General features: G+C 43.8%; 2 protein-coding genes across 9 annotated transcripts; one reads left to right on the top strand and one right to left on the bottom strand.

The window, feature by feature from the left end:
- Positions 1 to 49: 49 nt before the first annotated feature.
- Positions 50 to 4,429, top strand: MRPS18C (mitochondrial ribosomal protein S18C). Its single transcript, XM_059146186.1, has 6 exons — positions 50 to 293; positions 1,406 to 1,458; positions 2,538 to 2,621; positions 3,633 to 3,690; positions 4,168 to 4,227; positions 4,311 to 4,429. Exons 1-6 carry the CDS (start codon positions 194 to 196, stop codon positions 4,385 to 4,387), a joined length of 432 nt encoding a protein of 143 aa, XP_059002169.1. The 5' UTR covers positions 50 to 193; the 3' UTR covers positions 4,388 to 4,429.
- On the bottom strand, positions 3,497 to 24,741 carry ABRAXAS1 (abraxas 1, BRCA1 A complex subunit). 8 transcript variants are annotated; one of them, XM_059145974.1, is made up of 10 exons: positions 24,570 to 24,587; positions 23,210 to 23,322; positions 22,935 to 23,025; positions 18,896 to 18,932; positions 15,556 to 15,622; positions 14,011 to 14,204; positions 12,861 to 12,980; positions 11,214 to 11,298; positions 8,719 to 8,833; positions 3,497 to 8,335 (listed from the first exon to the last, which is right to left on the bottom strand). In XM_059145974.1, exons 3-10 carry the CDS (start codon positions 22,963 to 22,965, stop codon positions 7,902 to 7,904), a joined length of 1,083 nt encoding a protein of 360 aa, XP_059001957.1. In that variant the 5' UTR covers positions 22,966 to 23,025; positions 23,210 to 23,322; positions 24,570 to 24,587; the 3' UTR covers positions 3,497 to 7,901. The 8 variants fall into 8 exon arrangements, with proteins under 8 accessions (XP_059001957.1, XP_059001559.1, XP_059001722.1 ...); XM_059145576.1 differs by lacking the exons at positions 23,210 to 23,322; positions 24,570 to 24,587 and adding an exon at positions 23,141 to 23,165 and having other exon boundaries at positions 3,497 to 6,011; positions 7,863 to 8,335; XM_059145739.1 differs by lacking the exon at positions 23,210 to 23,322 and having other exon boundaries at positions 24,570 to 24,741.
- Between the last annotated feature and the right edge of the window lie 318 nt (positions 24,742 to 25,059).

Below are 25,059 nucleotides of genomic sequence, written 5' to 3'. Positions count from 1 at the left end.
GTCCAGTCAGAGGCGTCCCGGGCTCGCGGCCGGGAGCGTCGGAGCGGGAAGGGGCTGCGCAGGCGCGTCGGACAGCGGACCGGCTCCGTTCGCCCGCGGAACCTTTGAACCGAGTCCTCGGGCCAACCCGGGAAGAGCCGCGGCGGGACTCGTCAGGACGGCCGGGGGAGAGCAGCGGAAGAGGAGGGGCGACATGGCGGCCCTGCGCGCCGCTCGCGGTGGTCCGGGGGGGAAGCCGTGGACGCCCTTCGTGAAGGCGGCTCTGGGCCTCGCGGGCCGCGGGACCCGCTCGGGTACGGCTTCCGGGTCCCAGGCCGTTCCGCCGCCGTCGCCGCCGCGCTCCATGGGTGCGGGGGTGGTCCTGCGGGCCGGGGGACGCCGGCTCTTCGCGGGCGGAGCTTCCCCGAGACGGTCGGGGTCCGCCGCGGGTCCTGACGCGGGTTTCACTCTGTTTCTGGAAGACGCGGCTCGGCGGGGCGGCGCGGGGCGGCGCGGGGCGGCGCGGGGCGGCGCGGGGCGGGGAGACGGGACGCGGGCTCCCCGCGGAGAGCCGGACATCGGGCCCCGAGCCGCGGCGCCCGGGTTGCGTTTCCGGGTGAGAAGCGGGGTCTGAGCCGCCGGGACGTCCGGGCCCAGGAGGAGCCGCTGCGGGATTCCGAGAGACGCCCCGGCCCCCGCGCCCCCGGCCTGGTCTCGGTCCCCGTCGCGGGCTCGCGCGGCACCTGGGTCGCTCGTCTTCGGAACCCTCCGAGTCGCGCCAGCGCCCCGCCCCGGTCGCCGCCGGGACCGGTGCCGTCCCGCGAAGGGGACAGGGATGTCCCCAGCCCGCCCTCCCTTTCCCACGCGCGGAAGGAACGGCCGCGGGGCTCTCGAGCAGCGGCAGGGACTGACTTGCCTCCAGCTCCAGGCGCAGCCGGCAAGGACGGGACATGTCCGGAGGCCCGGGTAGTGCACTGCGGGCGCCGGAGTCCGGGACTCGGGCCCGAGCGGGACGGGGGCTCTGGCGTCTCCCCTCGCCGCCGGTCCTCGCCGCCAGGGGCTGCTCCTCGGGGGCCCCGGCCGGCGGCAGTGAGGCCGACCCGCGTGGGGCTCTCCAGGCTCTGTCCTGCAGCCGGTCCCCCTGCGGGCGCGCGGCGAAGCGGACCGCTGCAGGGCCGCGCAGCCGACCTGTGCTTCGGGGGTCCCTCCTGCCGGCTTGCCCGACCCCGGCCCTCACCGCGCAGAGGGAGAGGCGGTCTCGGGAAGGGGGCGGGCGGCGGGGCGCGACGGGCCCGTGGGTGTCCGGCCTCGCGCTGCGGCTCGCACGACGCGGGTCTTCGCGCCGCGTCCCCGGGTCAGCCGCCGTGAGGCCGGCGCCGGCCGGCGCTGCGGCGGACCGCGGACTTGGTGTCCTCTGTGATTGCAGTGCCCTGGAGAGGCTGTTGGCGGGGCCCGCGCGTGGCCGGCCTCGACGACCTGGTAAGACCTTCCCGCTTCCTTCTTAAGGCGTTGGCGGCTACGGCCCGGGTCTTGCCCTGTAGCTGTCGGGGCGGAGTCCGGTGATGAAGGGGTCGTCGGTTTGCGGTGAGATCGCTGATTTGTTGGCGAAGGGTCACTTAGGCGAGCTCCGAGTAAGAGTCCCAGAGTCCTAGCCGAGCGCGCCAGCAGACCCCTCAGTTCCCTTCTTAGGGCCCAGATTGCAGGCTCCGCCCCGGGGATTCGAGGACAGACTGGGGGGCGACAGGGCACTGCGGAGTCCGCCCGCTGCGGCCGCCTTCGCCGCCTCTTCACTGCCGGGGGCGGGCTCGGGGTTCCCGCGCAGGAAGCGTCGCGGAGCGAGTCTGCCCTGGGACGCGGGACCGTCTCTTTTAGCCCGGGCGTGTGTCCTGATGGGTTTCCGGCGCTGGCATCGGGCTGGGCCTGGTGAGTTTTCGTGCAGAGGGTACGGGACGCGCGCCCGAGCGCACAAAGCCTGGGCGCGGGCGGAGAAGGGGTCTCGCTGCGCGGGAGCCGCGTCCGCGCGACCAGGAAGGGCTGCGGAGCCGGCACGCGCGGCTCTTCGGTCCTGGACCGCCCTCGGCAGCTAGTGCCCAGCCTGGTTCAGCGGAGTAGAGGGAAGTACTAGAGCTCTTTTCCAGGGTCGAATGAAATGTGGGCCCCGGGTGGGGGGGCGCAGTCTCAGTCATTGGAAAATCTGCATCCAACCGAGGGGCTGACGGACCTGCCACTCCGGATTGAGAATCTAGATCTGGACCGCAACACTTACCCCTCCACAAACCTTTGTTTTCCCCAAGGACTGTGTTTTATCTCAGAATCCCCCGAACCAGAGCACTTGGACACAATGTGTACGAACACACCGCAATCTGGAAAATGGCCACTCCTTTTCAGATACACGGATTTTTCTTACATAAGCCAAGCTGTTGTGTTTTTTCTTTCATAGAAGAAGGGTACAGCTAATCCTTTGGATAGATTTAAATGTGGTAACCTTAAGATTTAATCTTTTTAAGTGTAATGCATGAAACTGTATTATCAGATCTTTTTCCTTTCCTTGATCTTAGCCCGTTCCAATGGAAAACCCTTATAAGGAGCCTCTTAAAAAATGCATCTTGTGTGGAAAACGTGTAGATTATAAGAACATACAGGTGAGATACGGTTTTACTTTGCTACATTTGATTTTAGGAGTTGCTCCTTTGTTATAATTGAGGAGGATCAAGTTAGCTTTATAACAGGCTTTGTGTAGAGGCACCTGTTTCAGTAGCTTCCTAATTTCAAATCTGATTTTCTATGTATAAGGCATCTCTGTTTTATTCTAATGAGAGCCCTTTGGCTCTCCCTCATCCACTGTTATTTCGGGTCAGTGTTCTCTTGTCTTCCCTGGAGGTCACCAACAGCTCACGGTGCAGTGATTCTTAGTTGGTCGAGTTGAATAGTTCGAAAAATCTCCTCTGGTGAATTTGGACTCCATACTAATAACACTGCCGGTGTAACTGCTTCAGATGTAATTTTATCTGTTGTCCAGGGCTCAGCAGATTAAAAGTGGCAAATGTAGGGGAGAGGATGATGCCAGAGGGAAGTGTACTGACAGCAGCAAAAAGCGGTAGCTACTTTAGATGACAACCGAGAAGTTTAAAGATGCATCTTATCAGGATTATGCACAGTGCCAGGAACAGTGCCTGTTATTTGAAAAGTACTAAAGAATTTAAATGAATAAAACATAAATTATGGCAAGTGGCGTGATGTACCTGTACCTCTAGAAGACCTTACTGTCGTCTGATACAATGTGACAGCCTCTTGTGGCAGATGAAATGCTTAGTGCCTTATTACAAGCAATAGTATTGTAGGAAAGTATCTGTGGAAAAGTTCAAGAAAACAGTTTTAGCTCTGAAAAAATGTGTACATTAATCTGTTTTGACACACTGGATAAAAGAAATTAACTTTAGTCATCAGTTTTTTCATTTAAAATTAATTTAAAAAATTTTTTTAAATGACCTATTAATAGAATGAGCATAGTTCAGTATTTTTAAGAAGTTTGTCTGAAATTTATTAAACCTTTTACATAACTTGACAGTGATATATAATTTTTAAAATTTACATAAAGTTGAACAGATGTGTTGATAGAAATTTTTTTTCTTCTCCAAATAAAACGCATACAGCTTTTGTCCCAGTTTATTTCTCCATTTACTGGATGCATTTATGGAAGGCACATAACAGGTACTTTGTTTTCTATTATAGCAGCTTATTAAGAAAATTACACAAATCTTCTGTTATTTAAGAAAAATGTCAAATTTTCAAGTTGTGCTGTAAATCGCTAGATACTACAGGTCCTTTGAGAAAGCCTGTTCATAGGCCAAAAGGATTATTATTTTACATGTCTTCTTATGCTCAGAGTTAACTAGGCATACAACATGTAAAAAATGAGGGCTTAAGAAAATGGCATTGCTGTTTTGGGGTAGATGGGAGTCATTCCTAGACCACTTATCTAACCCAGGGCCTGCTGCCTATCGGCCACGTCACCTCCCATCTGTTTTTACGTCACAGTAATTACACAGTGGCTGTATGGCCCGCAAAGCCTATGAGATTTACTGCCTGGCGATTTACAGGTTTTCCAGCCTTTCCTTGACTGAAAATAGTTACTATGCATTTTGAGTGTTGACATTTTTTATGAATATGAAAGCATTTTTTTTATAGGTCTTTGTGGGAAGAAACAGAAAGAAATCACAAAAGCAATTAAAAGAGCTCAAATAATGGGTAAGAGCACCTGAAAAACTGAATCAGGCTAATCCAAAGTTTGCTTGTTATCCTTTGTGAAGCATTTTCATTTTCTTTTACAGGGTTTATGCCAGTTACATACAAGGATCCTGCATATCTCAAAGACCCTAAAGTGTGTAACATCAAGTATCGGGAGTAAATTATATGAGCCTTATCATCAATAAACATATTTTATAATAAATGGTCGTGTGATTCTAATACTGACTCAAATTATAAGATTTCATAACCTTTGGGTAGAAAATCAGCTAAATCTTTTTAAACTGAAGTATTAAGTTTTTAATTCTTCACTGAAATCTTTCAAGGAAAAAGTAAGGCTTCCTCTCCACTGTTCTTTAATGAAAACAAGTTATTTAAAATGTTAATACACATTGCATTTTATATACATACATACAAATTTTAAGATGGTCCCCAGTAGGCTCATACAACTCATTGGGATTTCAAATACGGAGAGGATGACGACTTACATTGAATTTTACTTTAGACCCAGATTCTGTCTTGTAAATGGGATTTTAGGGATATAGGTGCATGAAGGTAGAATGTACATGTAGTGTTCATGTACAAATTCCATGTGGCAGGATATGGATTTAAAATTGCTGATTCTTTCTTTTTTAAAGTATTTTATTTCCTTATTTGACACAGAGACCAGGAGAGAGGGAACACTGGCAGGGGAAACAGGAGTGGGAGAAGCAGGCTTCCTGCCAAGCAGGGAGCCTGATGCGGGGTTTGATCCCAGGACTCTGGGATCATGACCTGAGCCGAAGACTCAGGCTTAATGACTAAGCCACTCAGGAACCCTTCTAACTTGGAAAGAGGAGTATGCCTGGCTAGGACATTGGTTCTTCCCTTTGTAGAGATGTTACATGGGGATGGATAGGAGTGCAGTCACAGGACCTCAGATTTACTCCTGGGCTTGTCTATCTTAAAACTTGGTAGCATACTTTAAAATGATCCATAGGCAAATGGTCTAGAACTATCTTACTCCAGTGATAGGCTAATCACCAAAAGTTGAGAATTGGGGGAAAAATGACCTGTTGGAACCCATTTTCTTCTTTTCATTTAATACCTTGAAACTTGGGTCATCAAACTTAACTATGGAAGTTCAGCTGGTACTGACCTCAGCAAGATTCTCTGAAATTTAGCATTTCTTCCTTCAGAGATGATGGATCATTGTGCACAAGTATGAGCCAAATGCATTCCCTTTCTATAGTGTTTCAGCAAATTGAACTTTGTTTGAAGGCATGTTTCTTTTAAGCAGCCTTTGAAAAATCTATTGTCCTCAGGAGATCTCTATTCGCATATGTCTAGCCTGTTGTATCTGTCGGTTCATAATCTGGTACACGGAGAGCAGGGAGAGACTGAAGGGGCAGATAACTCCAAGATTTGTAAGTTTCCCTTAGCAAACAAGGGAACTTAGAAGTTTGTCTTGGGTGGCCCCAAGCCAAGTAGATCTCCGCACCTGCCTGCTAGTCTTAGTTTATATTAAGGCCTTAACTGGGTTCAGTCACACACACAATCCATATGGTGTCAACACCTTACTTTCTCAAGGCTATGTCCTTGCAACAGTTTCCACTGTGGGAACAGTAGGCAAAATGTACAGTCCAAGGATGGGAATGGGTGAGGAACCTTTGCTTCAGTCCAGCTGGCGGTCAGCCAGCAGTCTTGTGCTTTCAGGGACTTCCTCCAGTAGTTCATTTGTTGGTTGCATTTAGTCTTTTATCTATGTTTTAGGTGATGTTCTAAATGCTCTAGTGATGTTTGTGGTACTTAAAAAAAAAAAAAAAAAAAAGACTGTATTTATTTATTGGAGAGAGAGCACAGGGTGGTGGGGGTGGGTAGAGAGGAACAGAGGGAGAGGGAGAAGCAGACTACCTGCTGAGCAGGGAGTCGATCCCAGCACCCTGAGTTCATGACCTGGGCCAAAAGCAGATGCTTAACCAACTGAGCAGCCCAGGTGCCCGTTTATGGTTATTTTTAAATTAGGCTTTAGACTGCCAACCTATTACCCCTCCTCCTGCCCTATGTTGTGACACCACAGTGCTTCTTAGGTAACCAGTTAAAAGAATCCCAACAGAAACTCAATAATTGGTACAGAACATCCCTGCTGTTAATGTGGGCTTCATTAGCACCCCATGGTAACTAAGGCATGTTATAGGTAAAAGATAGTCTTTATAATAGCTAGAATTTGGTCTGTTACTTAGTAAAATGGTCAAAATAGGTGTTCAGCATTTCATCCAGTGAATAAAACACGAAGGGTTCATATGATGTATAAGCTTCGTGGAAAATTCTCACAATTAAGGAAAAGACGAATACAAAAACCATAGTAAAAGCTCTCCTAGCCAACTTCCACTTAACCAACTGACTGGGTTAAACTGTGAGTTAAACTCAAAATCATACTGAAGCCCAGGACTCTTCAAACCTGCTGAGTTTTGCATTGCCAAGAGGCAGATGTTCTGTCCCCAAACCTATGTTAGTTTTGTCTGTCACTGTACTGATGAAGTATAGCATTAAAGTTATTCTTGCCATGAAAACGAAGTAAATGCTTTTGAAAGACTTGCAAAAAAGTGAGAAAAGAAAAAGTTGTCAGATTCGGTGTGGTTAGAACGGAAGAAAGGTGCAAGCAGGAGGGTGCCGTGAAATGGGAAAAAAAAAAGCATTTTGTACTTCGGTTGCTTTTCAAAAGCTTCTTTAAATTCTTCACTCTTAAGAAACTAAAACTGGGAACTGTAAAGGTTAAGACATGTATGTGATTTACACAGGAACACCAATATTCTCACAGAGAAGTGCCTAGTCCTACAACAAAAGGCTGACAAATGAACGTACAATTCTGCTTCATGTTGCAGTGAAATCTCTGTGATAGACGTGTGTATACTGATACCCGTATGTACCATTTTTGAGTCCCATTTTAACTGGTCTTTTCAGCTACTTGACCAGCTGCTGATCTCAGACACACTGGATTACCAGGCTTGTTCTGTACTCAAATTCTGGATTCACTCAGTTTTGTGTAGAGGGATCTAGACTAGGGAGAGAGATTTGTGCTGTATTACAGTTTTGCCATAATTAGAACTACCAGATTTAGCAAATAGAAATACAGGGCATGTAATTAAATTTGAACTCCAATTCAGATTCAATTACTCATTTAAGCAATGTTTTTAATGTTGTCCAGCATTTTATCTGGCAACTCTAGACATTTATCATAAAGAGCAGGAATTGCAATGACTTAGATAAAAATGAAATACATTTCATATTAACTTCAGACATCTTTTTTTGTTGTGAAAATAAGGCTAGTCTTTCTTTTCCACTTCTAAAGAATGCTATAGAAGTTTAAAAAGAGTATCATTTAAGCTCTTCCCTCAACAGTTTTGTAAAAGGAGCAAAAAAGGGCGGGGTGCCTGGCCGATTCAGTTGGTGGAACATGCAACTCTTGATCTTGTGGTTGGGGGTTCAAGCCCCATGTTGGGTGCAGAAATAACTTAAAATCTTTAACAAAGGCGGGGAGGGGGGTGGACAAAAAAGGTTATGGTTTTAAAATAAATTGCTTTAAAAAATAAATGTACCAGAACTTATGTATTACTGCAAATACCTAAACATAGTAAAAACAATATAAATCGCTTTACCATTCAGCCAATTAAAAATGTCCCTCTGGCCTAAAAGGATCAAAATGTAGGAGACTGTGGATATTCACCAGAACCCTTCATTTTTTCAACGTCTTCATCTGTTTCAGGGCTGCTCATCGTGGATGCTTTTTCTTGATTACTACTATCAGTATCTGTTTTAGATGGTTTGTTTTGTATCTCTAATGGCCGTGACTTCTTGAACTGCCATCCATCATCGGTATCTAAAGCTTTACGTTTAATGATCTGCGGCGCACCACTAGCCGCACTAGCTTCAGGAATGTCAGCGTATTCTACCATTAAGGTTAGGTTGTCTATCACATCGAGTTGGTGGTTAGCAGTACAGCTACTTTTAGAAATATGCCTATTTTTCAAGGAGATAACACATGAATGAAGAAATTCACAATCTGGAAAAAAGGTCCGTAAAGCTTGACAAAGAAAAATGTTCTCCTGAGGGTCTTTTTCTATGTTCTCTCCTAAACAAAATAAAACAACAGTTCAACATACAATATTTGTTCTACAAAGCTTTTGCAGCAATCTGTTTTTCAGTAAAGTTAAAAAGACTTTAACTGAACAGTTACATCAAATCCTCTAAATTGAGAAAAATGGTGTGCATAATCCCAAATTCTAATTTATACGCCCCTATATTCTAAAAGAAGGTTTAAGTTGTATTTTTTTAATAGCAATATAGTCTAGCTACAAATACCTTTATTAAGTAGGATTTACAAGTATTAACAAAACAATTATTTTTAACCCTAAGGTAGATGATCAGTTAGTGCAGGCAGCTCACCCGTAACTCACGTCAGTGAGAATTTTTTTTAACGCATGGAAGGTAGTGATGTGTGAACTTTTTACTTACGTGCTACTTGAATTTGTGCCTGTTTTCTTTTTTTAATTTCCCGTTTCAATCTAGTTACGTCCTTTAGTAGTTTCTCTACCGCTCGCTCACTGTGCTCTACTTTCTTGCATATACTCTGCCAAGTAAAGGAATTTAAGGGCATGGATAAAATTCAAGTTGTGTCCTACAGTCTAGGTTCACAAAGTATAGGAAATCCTTTGTGGTACACAGTATCAAGTATTATTAGCCTTTATAAACACTTTTATTTTGCTATTTTCTGAAGGAATTCAACAAGCATTTACATGGTGCTTTATAGGTTATAAAATGTTTTCCAGATGTAATAACTTCCCATTTATACACAGCTTTATCACACCAGTTATCTGCTTGATAGGACACAGAAATAAAATATTTCAGTCACTTTGGAACAAAAAAATACTGCAGTATTTTGAGAAATGCACATTTACTGCAAACATCTAACATTAAGAAACTGACAATAAGGAAAAGTAACTTTTTTTGTTATGAAAAAACTGTTACAGATTTTTAATTAGTGTAGAAGAAATGACTTTTGAAAAGCAGACTGGCCTTACCAGTTATTAGTTTTAAGTACTAGTTAAAATACCCTCTGGAAATACCTTAAGGAAATAATAAATAAAATAAAATAAAATACCTTAAGGAAATAATAAAAACTTATGTAAGATGATGTTTCTTGGTATACTTCAAATCAAAAGTAGCTAATTTCCAATTATAGGGTAATATGTTGTTACATCTAGTTTTAGAATGTTACTTTTTTACTTCTTCATGCTTAGTTTTAAAATGGATACATTTTAGGATTATCTTCCCAGCCTATTTCTCACCATCTTATCCACCATGCCATAAAAGTTTACCAGTGACCCCTTTACCGACTTTCACCCTAACTGACCCAAGCAGAGATACCACATAGCCAGCAGACAAATCTCAATCTTCGGAACAGATCTTAATGTTTTTCTCTGGTTAGCCAGTGAATGAACAAACAGATCTGTAGGTACTACGCAGGAAACCAATGTGCAGACACAAGGGGAAAAAGTACGTTCTGGTGGCATTCCACCTCCTGGTACCAATTTCTTCCTGAAGCTCGGCCGCTTTCTGTCTGCAGTTCCTGTAACAGACCTCTACATTCCTTGTTTTAGGCCAAGTTAGTACTTTTGACATAAAAGTTCTAATATATTGCTATATGAAGTACATAGCCATTAAAAAGAACTGAAGAATATGTAACAAAAATGCTTATTAATGTTTTTGAAAAATGCTTCATGACGTTAAATAAAAATCATGGCAAAAATTTACAAGTTTCCATCACTGTCGACTATGTAAAAGCATTTATATATTAGGGAAAAACTAGAAAATATGGCAAAGTGAAAATAGTTATGTTACAATGATGGGGTCTGGATGTTTCTATTTTCTAAAATTCCCATGTTACCATTCACATTAAAAAATAGCAATATTAGTAGTGTGAAATGTATTAACCTCACTTCTCTTAATTTGCCTTATCAATGAATATGGTGGCCATGGAATATACTACTCACATCTCCATTTGGGAGAAGCCTAGTTGACTAAAGGCCCCAGCTACCATCATTTTGGGTCCATTACTGAAGCCATGCTTCCCCTAGGCTGCTCTTAACCAGTGACTGAACACAGTGGGCTATTAGTACAAATCCATTCCAGTAGGAAAGCTTTGCTCAGAGTCCTCAGCAGCCTGGCTGAAACCACTCTGGCCCTGCAGTCTAAAGGTCTCTCTACCCAAATGTCCTCCCCTTCCTGTCTGTCTCCTTTCTCTGGTGTTGGACTCGGCATTACAACTCTCTCGGCCTGCTCCTGCTCCTCCCCCCTCTTATCTTTCTCAGGCCTAATAAATCTCTTACATGTCTAATCCCATCTTGAGGTCTCCTTCTCCAGCTGATTCAATGAGATAGAATTTAGCACCGTGGTAGATTACTTTGTTCTCAAATACTGCTTCCCTTTTTAGGGAAAGAATTATATATATATAAATATAATACATAATTCCTATAATACATAATATAATATATATTAGGGAAGGAATCATGTATTATATTTATATATAAAGGATTATACATATCCTATCTACTGCCATGAAATAGAGATATATATAATCCGGCCAATGAAATGTGAGTGGAAGCGACCTGCCAGCTCTGAGAAGTTTTAAGAGCTGCTGTGAAGTGTCTCCGCTCTCTTGCTCTCTTCCCTTGTCATGAGAAGAGCACGTCCCACATACGGGTGCTCTTTCAGTCTGGACCCCGGAATGAAGACGGCACTTAGAAGAGCACAGCTGCAGCCAGGATATAATGTAAGTGAGACTAAACTTTAGTTCTGGTAGGCCACTGAGACTGAGGTCTTTGTTACTGAACCTGAACTACTATAAAAATATAAACCTAATCAAATGCCAAGTTATCCCTAAAGATTTCAGTTATCAATTTGATATGAACTCTCCAAGTAGTCTTTAAGTGTTTGATATGTTAACTTACCTTTAATTCCTCTTGTAAAGAAGCATACATTTCATTTATTTTATGTACCTCCTTTAAAGATCCATCTTCTGTAAAAAATTCAGAGCTGCAAAAATTAGCATTTTGTCAGGCAAATATATAGAAATCATTTTAATGCCACAATGAAACACATATCCGTAGTTGAAAAGATTCTTTTTACTCGTTTTGTAGGGACCATATTTTGTCAACCCACTTGTTCACAGCAAAATCAATCAGAAAACTTAGTTCAGGGACGCCTGAGCGGCTCAGTGGGTTAAGCCTCTGCCTTCAGATCAGGTCATGATCTCAGGGTCCTGGGATCAAGACCCGCATCAGGCTCTCTGCTCGGAAGCAGGGAGCCTGCTTTCCCCTCTGTCTCTCTGCCTGCCTCTCTGCCTACTTGTCATCCCTCTCTCTCTGTCAAATTAAAAAAAAAAAAAAAAAAAAAAAGAAAGAAAACTTAGTTCATATCTTCCCATTAGCAGACTTCAAAGTCTTTTAAGTTCTATTGCCAGGACTCAAAAGAAGGTAAGTAAAAATAAACACTGAAAGAGAGGGGGGAAGAAAACAGTTTCCTTCTTGGCAATGGGGACTGGGGACCAGTCAATTTTAAAAATATTTTATTGAGGGCACCTGGGTGGCTCAGTGGGTTAAGCCACTGCCTTCCACTCAGGTCAAGATCTCAGGGTCCTGGGATCAAGTCCCGAATCGGGCTCTCTGCTCAGCGGGAAGCCTGCTTCCTCCTCTCTCTCTCTCTCTCTCTCTCTCTCTCTGCCTACTTGTGATCTCTGTCAAATAAATAAATAAAAAATCTTAAAAAAAAATTTTATTGAATTGAAGTCATCACTGATTGAAAGAAACATTATTTTATGTAACAAAAAGGAAAAAAAGGGAGGGGTTAAGCATAGTTTGTAAAATACCCCAATGTGAGACGTAAAACTGTATCTCAGAATCAATGAAATGCGGTATTCCAGTTTCTATAAAAATGGGTTAATCCTCGTGGGGACACAAAAATGAATAAAAATTGAGTCCCTTATTCTCAGTTTCCACTCTCCATTTCCACCGGGACTCTAGCACTCTAGAGTCCCAGTGTAATTTCTGACATTATTCCCTTAAAGAACACAAAAAAGTGGGGCACCTGGGTGGCTCAGTGGGTTAAGCCTCTGCCTTTGGCTTGGGTCATGATCTCAGGGTCCTGGGATTGAGCCCCATGTCAGGCTCTCCGCTCAGTGGGGAGCCTGCTTCCCACCCCTCTCTCTTCCTGCCTCTCTGCCAAATAAATAAATAAAATCTTAAAAAAAAAAAACCCACAAAAAATTACAGTTCAGTAGCCTATATGAGTGAATCTTGGCTAAAGCCTCATATTATTTAATATTCAGTCTAATTTCATGCCTTTATAATCTAAATTGCTGCCTTAGAAAATTGAGACTAGCTATTTATTATTAGAATACATATGTGGACTTACACAGGGTATGAAACACCCCTCCTTGTTTGTATATTATAAATGGACAAGTGCTAGAAGGAAATACGGAGAAAGTAAAAACAGTCTGGTTTATGTGTGTAAGGTTGTCATTGTTGTTTCGTTTTTATTCTGTGTAATAAAAAATAAATTTCAAAACATGAACAAGGAAAGCAGGTGAAGAGCCTCACCTGTGTGTTTTTACTGCTCGGCTAAAACCAGCGGACTCACAGGAACCTGACATGGTTTTATAACCCAGCTGTTCCGACATGCCCAGATTGGCCACCACTAATGGTATCCTGTGAAAAAGTCTGAAAAAATAAAATTTTAACTTAAAGTGAAATATTAGCATCCAACTATTACATATCTATATAAACTTATACATATTATATACAGAGTACCTTTCCCCTGCAAGATTAAAAAACAACAACAAAAAACCCCATTCTAACTACTTACCTGAGATAGAATTTATTGACTTGAGGCAAATGCCTTTTAAAAATAGTGTAAAGGTCCCGGATATGAGGAAGTGGTGATGCAACATGGGGGCTTAAGTGGGTAGGAGAAGAATCAATGAAACAAGATGGGATTGGGAGGGAGACAAGCCATAAGTGACTCAATCTCACAAAACAAACTGAGGGTTGCTGGGGGGAGGGGGCTTGGGAGAAGGGGGTGGGATTATGGACATTGGGGAGGGTATGTGCTTTGGTGAGTGCTGTGGGGTGTGTGGACCTGGCGATTCACGGACCTGTACCCCTGGGGATAAAAATATATGTTTATAAAAAATAAAAAAATTTAAAATTAAAAAAAAAAAAAGCAGTGAAGAGGGCATTGCGTAAGATAGTTGTGTGAAAATAATACTTTAATGGCTATTTTAACATGTAAAAATAGGCAGTATTGTTGAGATTTATCCTGTCTTCCATGAATAATAAAATTAGTTGGTATTCTTTTACTTAACCCTCATAACTTGGTGGGGGGGGGTGTTAACTCATTTTGGTGAGCCATCAAGAATGACCTTGCTTCCCTGCAGAGTTAGAGAAAAGCTGCTCAAGTACCTAAGCTTGGTTCCATGTCGCGTCCTTCTGCAACCAGTTCTCTACCTCATGGGAAATAGTAACAAATCCTCAGTGCCAAAACACATGTCAGCGTTCCATACCGGGCTTCTAATTTCCTTATCTAACCTTCATTCTCCCATCTGAGAGACATGGCAGACCAACTTCGGTTATTGTGACGATCTAATGCAACAATATTTGAAAATGTTTGGTAAGAGGCTAAAAGTAAAATGAAAGCATTGGGTATATTTTTCTATTAACTTAAAATAGCCAGTGACTGGCCAACACTGACCCCTTCTGAGGTTTATATAAGGCATGCTCCAGCCGGTGAGTAGAGCAGCTTTCCGTTATTACGCTTGGTGTTAACAGTAGAAAAACAAGTTCCCGGCTTGAGAGGTGATTTTGTAAGTTTTTGTGAAGCAGTCGCTCTCTGAATGTCATGATCTGGTCTGAATGACGTCGGAATTTGTACCAACCAACCACAGCCTGAGAGAAAATACAAAAAAAATCAGGTGTATACCTTAATGTGTCTTACTATCATAATTAAGCAATAAAGTTGACAGCCTTACAAATGGCTTTCTCAAACTTAGCAAGATTTGAGGCATAGATAAACAAAGCACAAACTTTAGTATATACTTTACTCTTATTTTCTATTTATTTTTTTAAATATTTTGTTTTTAAAATAGCAAATACTCACCCAACTGACTGAGCCACCCAGGCATCCCTACACTTTACTTTTAAAGTATGCAAACTGATTTATAGTCATTCAGTTAAAGTCCATTTAGTTAATGTAGAGAAAAAAAAATTCCTAACTTCCTCTAGCTCCTAGAGGTATTTGCTATTTTAAAATCATAGTTTTCAGTCATAATTTAAATGAAGAAGACAAGTTAACATCCTGTTTGGGTTCTTGGTTTGCTAAATAAGTAAACTGAACCCAACAACTTTTAACTGAAATTTATATGGAAATGATATCACCTAACCCACAGAGCAGGTTTCAAAATTGAATAAGATCCTATGAAATGGTTTTATAAACTGTAACATCTGCTGAACAAATTTGTAAGTGTTACTAAATTTTTTTAAACTGGAAAAATGAATCTCATTCGCTGAGAACTTGGTAATTACAAGATGAAAGCAACCGCTTTGCTTAGAGATCTGTATATGACGACTTTAACAACGAAGTTTTATATCTGTACATTTAAACAGAGGAAATTAAAATGAGTTCTCTTCTTTTTAAAACCAAAAAATTTTTACAGGTACATTTTAAATGTAAAATATAATGTAATTTTATAATAAAATGTAAAATATTAAAAAAGCATTTTCATCAAAGGATGGTTTTTAAATTTCTCTTACTGAATCTACTTTTATTCTCAACTCAGAGATCAAAATGTTTTAAGAAGGAACCCTCCCTCCCCCACCATTTTGTATTTGGAAAAAAAACCCTATTTTGATCACTCAACAAGTCTTAGCACCAAGTATGTGTAGAGGGTTCAAATGAGGTTCTGTATAGTGAAGTGCTAGTAACTCCAGCTATGGAAAATAACAGGAATGAGTTAGGTCCTAGAATAAATGGGCTGGGAAGGTGTGTGGTAGGAATATAGGAGAGGATCAACGCTAATTAGAATCGTTGAGGAGGAGAACAAGAGTAATACTTTGAATGACTAGTTCTGCTCTCAGAGCACAACTTTGAATTTCTGGAAAGAACAAGCCTTTCCTCACCTGCTTATAGGACATTGTGAAGACAAGTGCTGCTTTAAAATTCTGTCAAAGTATTAGATGTTTTTCAGGCTGAAAATAATACACATAACACCAAACAAACAAAAGGTCAGTTAGGGAATACCTTTTTGACACTTGATAATATTTTCTTCAGTGCCTGCTCATTTAGTTCACCAGAAGAATTATAAAAGCTGTAAAACAAACCAAAATTAAAAGCATTTCAAATAGGCTAAAAATGATTTTACTAGCACTTTTAATTTTAGTTACTCCTTACCCAACCAACATCCATAAATGCACTTGCTGATCAGATCAAGTTCTAAAAATAGTAACAGAGAAATTTCCTCAAATTAACAGACGTAAAATGGTAGAAATGTGAGGCCCATAAACAACAAGAAAGGAAAAGGAGTGGAGAAATTTCAAGAAATGAATTTGGGCATCATATTTTCTTGAGCCTAAAACAAACTATCCATTAAATATGAAAAGTTTTTAAAGTCTACATAGCCAGTTCACAATTCATTCACAATCTGCTTATTAAAACTTTTTTTACAATACTGATGCATACCAAAGAACGTATGAGTAATGAAACACAACAACAAACAGTTTATTTATTGCTAATTCCAAAAGCTGTACTTCTATTACGTTGAGAAGCACTTTAGGTGCGGGTCCTTCTGGGGTTTTTTTGGTGGGGCGGACAAGGTGCTTAGACTTTGGTTTGTCTTTGTCCTGCTGGAAGGTCAAAGATGTAGGAAGGACTGGAAGGATAATTCTAAAAGATTCTGAAGTGTCTACTTGCAGCTTTCCTCCTTCTCCAACAATAGTGGACGCAGATGATACTCTCCTCTTTTTAACATTCACTGAAATCAACAATATTCTTTTCTATGATGGTGAAATACCTGTCATGCAAACTCCTTTGTAAATAATATTCACTGTAGTAAGGCTTTTACTGGTGGTTCTAATCTGTACTGAAAAAATTTACGTATGTCAAACAAAAAAATACATTCTAATAAGCAATGTTTTTTTTTAAATTTACGACTTACATTAAAAATTTTCCATCAAAAATTTTAATGGGAAAATAGACAAAATGGAGTGTTCCAGCTATCAAAAGGGGATTTCCACTGATCAAACAGATCTGTCCACCTAATCTGTTATTCTAACATGAATACTCTAAAACAAGAGTTTATTCCTGTATTTCTCTAGCCTGGTCCACTTCCCACTTCTCAAACAGGGGCGTAAGGCAATATACCAGGTGTGTAAGAAACAACAGGATAACAGTATATACTCTGTGCAAACACTGATTTTATGTGAAATTCATGGGGTGGAGAGGCACATTTTTATATAGAATGATACTGTGCAGAATTCACGTTAAACTGCGTAACTTTTTAAGTGACTGAGTTTTAGGCTTCAGTGGACTGTTTTCCAGATGTTTCCTCTAGATTCTTGATAAGTGATTTGGTGTTCTTCATTGGAAACCTTTGAGAAACAATGTTATTAGAAAAGAGCTGGCAAACTTTTCTGTAAAGGGTCAGAGAGTAAATATTTTAGGCTTTGCTGGACACAGTCTCTGCCGCATATTCTTCTGTTGTTCTTTTTGTTTTTAACAGCCCTTAAAAAAATACATTAACTATTCCAGATGGCCCTATAAAAATGGGCCATACTTTGCCACCCTCTGTATTAGCACATAAAAGTGAGCGTTAAAGCTTATTCAACCGGGAGTCCAAGAAGTATGGTATTAAAAGGCTTTAACATGTTTAACTCTATTATTCAAAACAAGGAAGCGACACCATGGTATGCTGTTGGGAGCAGAACTGACGAAATCCTCATTCTTCTAGTTTCTGCTCTATTGCAAACTAGTTCTGCGGCACTGGTTCTATCATGAACTTTTTAAGGCCTCATGTTTTGCTAAGGAAAAATGAAGTGTGTAGAAAACTTAACTAAGTGACAGCCTTTTCCGGTGGTTCTCCTTATGCCTTCTTCCCCTTTAACTTACAAGACAAAAAGGCTGAGGCATGGGTTTCTCATCACTGGATCAGACGGGCTTCCTCCATTCTAAGGCTCTATTAAGTTGGTATAATTATTTAGGGCAGTTGCCAGTAGACACTGAATCACTTTTCCTTTTCACTCTTCATTCCTAATCTTTTTGCTGGGCAAGAGTCCTTGGGGAAGTACTTGTCTCCACCAAGAATTCCTCATTCAGCAAGTATTTTTGTATGTCCGTTGTATGCAAAACACTATCCAAGATCTCGCTCTTTCTGTAGCAGTTTAAGACCACAAGAAGCCTTGACTTCTGTCATCCACTACCACAGATCTTCTTCACCCTTACCATATGCTCCACTGCCACTCTTACACAGCCTCAGTCTATGTACAGCGTGACCGTAAGACAGTAACATTGATTTTCCAAGTACAGTTTATATAAATCATAGTTATTTCATTACACCTACACCATGCTGTGATTACAGGTGTTTATGAAAACTCACTTATGTGTGTACTTTTCTATATGTATGTTATACCTCAATAAAAAGTTTTCAAAAATACCATAGCCTAGTGGCGCCTGGGTGATTCAGCTGGTTAAGCGACTGCCTTCGGCTCAGGTCATGACCCGGGAGTCTCAGGATCGAGTCCCGCATCGGGCTCCCTGCTCAGAGCAGCAGGGAGCCTGCTTCTCTCTCTCACCCTCTCCCCTCTCATGCTCACGTGCTTTCTCTCTCTCAAGTAAATAAATAAAATCTTAAAAAAAAAAAATACCATACCCTATTAGGGCTACCGTACTATTATAATCTGTGCGACTAGTAACACAAATTTTCACCATAGAAGGCAATGGGAAGCAGGTTAGATAAAGAACCTAACCAGTTAACAGACAAAAGATGACATTAGATATGTGGTAAGTGAGAAAACAAGTGATGAAACAGGCTGAATAAAAGAGTAGGGAAAAGGGCTGCTGCTGTATGAGAACGAGTCAGTGAGCTGACACTATGCAGTGAGGTGACTGAGTGTGAGAAAAGCAACCTTCTTGGTGAACGGGCAGCTGGGAGTCAGCGGAGTCCGGCTAATGCAAGCACAAGGCAAACACAGAGAAGCAACCATCAGACAGGGTTGAAATGAACAAGTGGATTTTCACGTATTTTTTAAAAAGTCTTTTCATTTTTATCAGTACCACCATGTGTAACTGATAATTAAAATGTTTTGTATAGGGGCGCCTGGGTGGCTCAGTGGGTTAAGCCTCTGCCTTCAGCTCAGGTCATGATCTCAGTGCCCTGGGATCAAGCCCCACGTCGGGCTCTCTGCTCAGCGGTGAGCCTGCTTCCCCCTCTCTCTCTGCCTGCCTCTCTGCCTACTTGTGATCTCTTTCTGTCAAATAAATAAATAAATAAAATCTTAAAAAAAAAAAAATGTTTTGTATAAAAAGTGACTTCACTTGCAGAGGGTAATTTTCACAGTGGATCACTTACTTGCTGTGAACTACTTACCTGAAAAGCTGATAGCACGGAATATATTTCTGGATGTCTGGAAAAAAGGAATTTTTTGCTATGACTACATTAATATTCATTTGAATAGCATATATTAAGTGAAGTACTTTAACATTATCTCATTTAATCCTCACAACAAACCTATGACACAGATGTTACATCATTCCTTCCGTTTAAAAGATGAGGTAACGAATGGTGGGGCCAAAATTCAAACCCAGTGCCTCAGTCTTAACTTGAACACTACATTCCCTCTAAACAGATTTCATAATGAACGGCACATGAGAGATGAATTTAAAGTCGCTCGATTTTCGTTGAGTTCTAAAAAGGTTATATTCCAATTTTACCTAGTTGACAACAGCAGCAGCTAAAGGAATTATCTTCTATTATTCCAAGTAGTTGCTTCATAAAAGATTCATTAACGTTAGCTCCAGACTAAGAAATAAGAACCCAGTGTCTTTTAGGAAGGGAGTTTTATTCTCGCCAATAAAAATACACCTAAATTCTGGTAGCTGCAGATACTGTGCAAAAGAGAGAAATTCTACTGCACAAGACATCACTATAAATCTTGTAGGAAATATTAAGATCAATATAGTGTTCCCTCTAGCAGTTCAAACTAACAGATCTTTCAAAATTATTGGAGAACGACAGGAGTGGAACATCCACACCTGGTAACACAGCAACCTGCCAAGAAAACACATGTTCTGGGGCGCCCGGCTGGCTCAGCTGCAGAGCGTGCAACTCCTGACCTCAGGGCTATGAATCTGAGCCCCACTCCAGGTGCAGAGATTAGTTTAAAAACAACAAAGAGAATATAAGTTCTTCCAGGCTTCCCACTCTTAAGGGTCCCTTGTGTCAAAATCAAATCTACCAGACAGCACTGGATCACTCTAACAACAACCATGTATTTCAGATGGTTCCCGTGACATATCCTATTTGTGTGTCAGGTCATAGCCAGAGGACTAGAAATTTTTTTAGCCACTTAAATCAAAGACATCAGTTTGATTACAGAGAATCTGTGACTCTTGAGCTAGACGAGGAAAGCCGTTATCAGACTGCTACTGAACAATCTCTTTGAGTAAACACCTGAAGGCTGGAGACATCTCCGCATGTTTGTCCCTGCAAGTGCCATCTTTAGAGAGAAAACTACATGAAATCATCATCTCAATAACTCTATGTGTATATTATAAAAATAATTCAGTCTACTTAAAAAAGGGAAAGTGACCATCCTCTTTAGATAATTTTCTCCTAGCAAATGGATGTTATCCTCAGATAAATCCCTGTCTGAGAAAAAAAAAAAAAAAGACTGAACAGAAACAGTCCGTTACTGATAACTGACCAAACATACTCTGATGTATGTCTACAAATGTATATGATGAAAATCTCATTAACCAAAGCAGTGTAGTAATTTGCAGATCTTGGATTTTACTTGTTAGTCATCTAGTAATCCAACATTTAAAAATAATCTGAGCAATTACTTAAGTGTTCCTACAGCACTTGCCTAATAATACCCTAAAGTTTAACACTGGTCCCAGCACAATGGAGTTGTTCAATAAATGGTTGCTTAAACTCCTTAAAATATGTCTGGTTACCTTGGGCAGCATGTCACTTCAATTAGGGGGAAAATGCCCCAAGGCTTTGCTTTTAAAGTTTGTGTCTGGAAGCACCTGGGTGGCTCAGTGGGTTAAGCGTAGGACTCTTGGTTTTTGGGTCAGGTCATGATTTCAGGATCCTGAAATTTAAGCCTGCATGGGTTCCACATGGAACCTGCTTAAAATTTTCTCTCCCTCTGCCCCTCCTCCCATTAAATAAATAAATCTTTTTTTTTAATCATTATTTTTTAAAAAAGGTTTTATTTACTTGTCAGAGAGAGCACAAAAAAGGGGAGCAGCAGGCAGAAGCAGAGGGAGAAGCAGGCTCCCCAGGACTCTGAGATCATGACCTGAGCCCAAGGCAGATGCTTAACGACTGAGTCATTCAGCTGTCCTTCAAATAAATAAATCTTTAAAAATAAATAAATAAAGCAAGCAAGCAAGCTTGTGTCTGAGCTGAAAAAAACACCATTAACAAAGTAAAATTACAAACTGTACAAACATGTGCAACACAGGACAAAAGCCCAATTACCTCACATTATAATGTAATTTACAAATCAGTAAGAAAAAGCAAAATAGTTTAGCAGAAATACAGTCAAAGCATGCAACAGGCCTGTCTTTTTCAAAAACAAAAGCCGCTCCCAAAGAAATAAACAACCTCATTTGTAATTAAGAAATATAAATTAAAGTTGTTTTCATTGATCAAATTGGCAAAGATTAAAAAATTGGATAATACTTTGTGGTAGCAACAGTACGTGCACTTTTACGTATTGTGGAGGAATCTTAAGATAGCATGACTTTTCCAAAGGCAGCGGTCTATAAGGAATCTGACTTTCCAATAGACTCAAGCATAGAGATATATATACACTATAAAAGTGTTTACCATTATATAGTTTTGTATTAACAAAAAAAAAATAGGAAGTCATTCATAGCTGATTATGTAAGTGCTGGTATGTAAATACAGCGTAAATACAGAGCCATTGGAAAGGGCAAATTATACACATTGGTACTACTGTGCGCTAATAGAACAGTATCACTGGAGACACTTATCTTGGAAATATTTATCCATGTATAGGATAATCCCATTTGTATATATATAAATATATATACACTTATATACCTGTGTATTGTTAATGAGGAAAAAGATACTTGTAAAACAGGGGATGCTGCAGAGGAGACTCTAAAGAGACTGAATTTACTTTATATACTTACTTCAAATATATATGCTACATTTATATACAATTATTTATTTATTTGAGAGATGGATACAAAATGGGAGATATATAAATTTACATATATACTTCCATTTTTAACCTTTAAAAGTGGCAAACAAAAAAATGACAAACACAACTATAAACTGATACACCATCTTTCTGGAAAGCAATTTGCTAATATAGATCAAGAACCTTAAAAATGCTCATACATTCTGACACCATAATGAATGAATGAATACATACATAATGAATCTATGTATTATCAATGTAGAAAAGTGTTTAAGGATGTTCACTGTAGTGTAATTTATGAAAATGAAAAGCTGGATAATTTATTTAAAGGACTGCTAAATTCCACAGCAAATACAATGCAGTTACCAATGATGAAACTTAGAGACTCCTTTAACATGGGAAAGAGGTCATGAGACAATCTGATGTCATCATGCCACGTCTTTTATAAACCACACCCCCAATTTCTTTTTTCAAAATATGCTTAGAGGGCATCTGGGTGGCTCAGTGGGTTAAGCTTCTGCCTTCAGCTGGGGGTCGTAATCCCACAGTCCTGGGATCTAGCCCCACAAGCGGCCTCTCTGCTCAGCAGGGGGCCTGCTTTCCCCTCCCTCTCTCTCTGCCTGCCTCTCTGCCTGCTTGTGATCTCTGTCAAATAAATAAATAAAATCTTTAAAAAAATATATGCCCAGAAAAAAGTCACACATTAGGTAATCAAAAATGCCCTGTCGATTTCTATGTTCCCTTCTCCCTTCCTCCTGAAAAAATAAGCTGCCGTCTGCTGCAGGTGGTCCCGCGCCCATCCCTCAACCTCTCTGAGGGCCGGCCTTTCCCCCACTACACTCCGAAAGCTACTTAGGGTTTCCAGTGATCTAATCAGTGCTTTTTCAGTTCTTCTTTTCCAACTTTTTTGCAGTATTTTATGTTTTTATCTGAACTGTTTTATATTTTTTTGGGGGGGGGGCACTGCTTGCTGGGCCATCTTCCTGCCACTTAAATCTAAACAGGAGCTATTCCATCCTTTTTCCGCAGGGTAGTCTTACATACATCCTACGTCGCACACTCTTGCTTTATAGTAGATCATGGTCATAATTTTAACTGAAAAGTGAATGCAACAAAATCTGCTTTAACATGCTTTATCTGTTTCTTAAAACAATTTAAAAACTCACTTATGCTGATCCTGTTCAGCATAAATCACCAAATACAAGAGACACAGAATAAGTGACTCACCAATTGTATAAATAACTTCAACATCATCCATTTGGGAATCAGTAATACTATTCTTGGCTTCACCTTTCACTTCCCCAAGGAGAAAACCTTCCTATAAGGATAAAAATAAGTAGTATATGGAATTATGTGGTTGAACTAACTACTCAGTCACTCCACTACCCAATGTTTCCCAATGCATACAAAATGCGGGAAACAGCCCCAGGTACCAGAAGAAAGCCCAGGGGCACTGCAGTGTGGCTGGGAAACAGAACAGCAGAGCGACGCAAAGGCCTCACCGGAACCCAGAAGGCTTCAGGCCCGAAACGAACACAATTTGGAGGAGGAGGAGGAGCGTCAGCCTGGGGACAGAGAAGGAGCCTGGGGACTCCCGGTTCCGAGCGGTGAAACCCTGACGGGAACAGCAGCGACAGCGGTCGTCCCAGGAACGGGTCAGAGACTGGATTCTGGAAGCCCGTGGCCGCTTCCGAGCTGCGAAACGACCCAGCGCTTCGCGTCCGCGGATGAAAGCCTGCGGAGCACGAGAGGTCGGGAATGGAGGCCGATTTCTGGACGGGGAGCTGCGGGTCCCGCTCGTTCCCCACGTGCCGGCCTTGGCCGCAACAGCACCGGCGTCTCCGGACCCGGGTTTTCGGTCCCTCCACTCGGCACACTGACGACCCAGCGCGCTCCGCGCCCCGAGACCCGCCCCCGGTCACGAGACCCACAGGGGAAGGTTTCAGGTCGGAGCCCGGACCGGACTCTCCGCCGCGCGGGGCCGCGCACAAAGCCCGGGAGGGAAGCGGCGCGGGACAAGACGCGGGGCCCGGCCGGCTCCCCCGGCCACCGGCCCGCGCGCTCCCGCTTCCCGCGCGGAGACCCCGGGGCCCCGCACCCCGCAGCGGTCCGCACGGCCGAGCCGCCCCGCGCGCGTTCCCGGAGGCTCCCGCCCGGCCCCGCGGCTGCGCGCGCACGACACGCGTCCCGGCCCGGTGGGGACCGTGCCCAGACCCGGCCTCGGCGACAGCCGACGCCGCGGGACGGGCGACTCCGCGCCCGGCCGAACCGCAGGCTCTGCCCGCGCGGAACCCTCGGACGCGGCGGCTCGGGCGCGGGCCCCCCGGGCTTCCCGCACGTTTCCGAGCCGCGCCCGCAGGGAGAGCTTCGCCGCCGGCACAAGCACGACCCAGCGGCCCGCGGCGGCGGAGACACGGACGCGCTTCCGTCCCAGGGGCGCGCCCCGAGCGCACGCACCAGGACCGAGGCCCGCCCGCCGGCGCACACCGCCCCCGCGAAGCCCTCCCGGGCGTCAGCCGGCCGCACGAGACCCGCAGCGGCCCGCGGCCGCGAACGCGCGGAACCTCCGGCGCCGGGAACCCTCCGTGCGCTCGCGAGCGAGCTGCGCCCGAGGAACGGGGACCGCGGGGAGCGCGGGACACACCGGTCGGGCGAGGACTCGGACACGGGTCGGAGAGGGCGGGGCTCGTCCCGCCCGAAACTCGGCGGCCGGGGGCTCCCCCCGGGACGGCCCCGGAGCGGCAGAGGGCGGGGCGCCGTCGGGGAGCTCGTGGGCGGGGACCCGGGAAACGGCGGCGGAGCCGCCCGCGCTCGGGGCCTCTTCCGAGGCGACGCCGGAGCCCGCCTCGCCCCGCGGCTCACCGTGTCCGAGTCGGTGTTGAGGTGCTGGAACGCGAGCGCGCCGAGCACAAAGCCGGAGAGCACCGCCGACGTGCTCTCGCCCTCCATGCTTCCGCCGGCGCCGCGCCGCGAGGGGTGCAGGGGCGGGGCGCGCCGGGCCCGCTGCTCTGCGTCGCGGCGGCAAAGCGGGGCCGGGCGGATGGGCGGGGCCGGGCGAGCGAGTGGGTGAGCGAGTGGGCGGGCGGGCGAGCGAGCGAGCGGGTGGGCGGGGCCGAGCGGGTGGGCGGGGCCCGGCGAGCGACCCAGCCAGCGACCGAGCGGAGGGGCGGGGCCCGCGTCGGCGCACCAGACGCTGCGCGCACCGCGGGAGGAGCGGGCCCTTGGAGGCGCGGGCGCCCTCTGCCCGCAAGGGTGCGGCCAGGTGGTGGGGTCGGCGGCGGGGCGTCTTCCTCCCGGGCGGAGCGGTCGCCGTCGCCGTCGCGGTCGCACCGGGGCTTCGGCTTCAGACTCC

The sequence above is a fragment of the Mustela lutreola genome, chromosome 1 (genome assembly GCF_030435805.1).
Source record: "Mustela lutreola isolate mMusLut2 chromosome 1, mMusLut2.pri, whole genome shotgun sequence".
NCBI lineage: Eukaryota > Metazoa > Chordata > Mammalia > Carnivora > Mustelidae > Mustela > Mustela lutreola.
Note: the sequence above shows the minus strand (reverse complement) of the source record. Positions and strands in the feature narration are given on the sequence as shown.

What these genes read in the sequence shown, in the direction of transcription:
- ABRAXAS1 (XM_059145739.1), bottom strand. Translation starts at nt 24,656, where the DNA reads ATGGAGGGCGAGAGCACGTCGGCGGTGCTCTCCGGCTTTGTGCTCGGC. An exon ending in CTTTACAAGAGGAATTAAAG is followed by an intron (nt 8,834 to 11,213) that starts GTAAGTTAACAT and finishes TTTACTTGGCAG; the next exon opens with AGTATATGCAAGAAAGTAGA. An exon ending in GGCACAAATTCAAGTAGCAC is followed by an intron (nt 8,336 to 8,718) that starts GTAAGTAAAAAG and finishes TATTTTGTTTAG; the next exon opens with GAGAGAACATAGAAAAAGAC.
- MRPS18C (XM_059146186.1), top strand. Translation starts at nt 194, where the DNA reads ATGGCGGCCCTGCGCGCCGCTCGCGGTGGTCCGGGGGGGAAGCCGTGG. An exon ending in TGGCCGGCCTCGACGACCTG is followed by an intron (nt 1,459 to 2,537) that starts GTAAGACCTTCC and finishes CCTTGATCTTAG; the next exon opens with CCCGTTCCAATGGAAAACCC. An exon ending in TAAAAGAGCTCAAATAATGG is followed by an intron (nt 4,228 to 4,310) that starts GTAAGAGCACCT and finishes TTTCTTTTACAG; the next exon opens with GGTTTATGCCAGTTACATAC.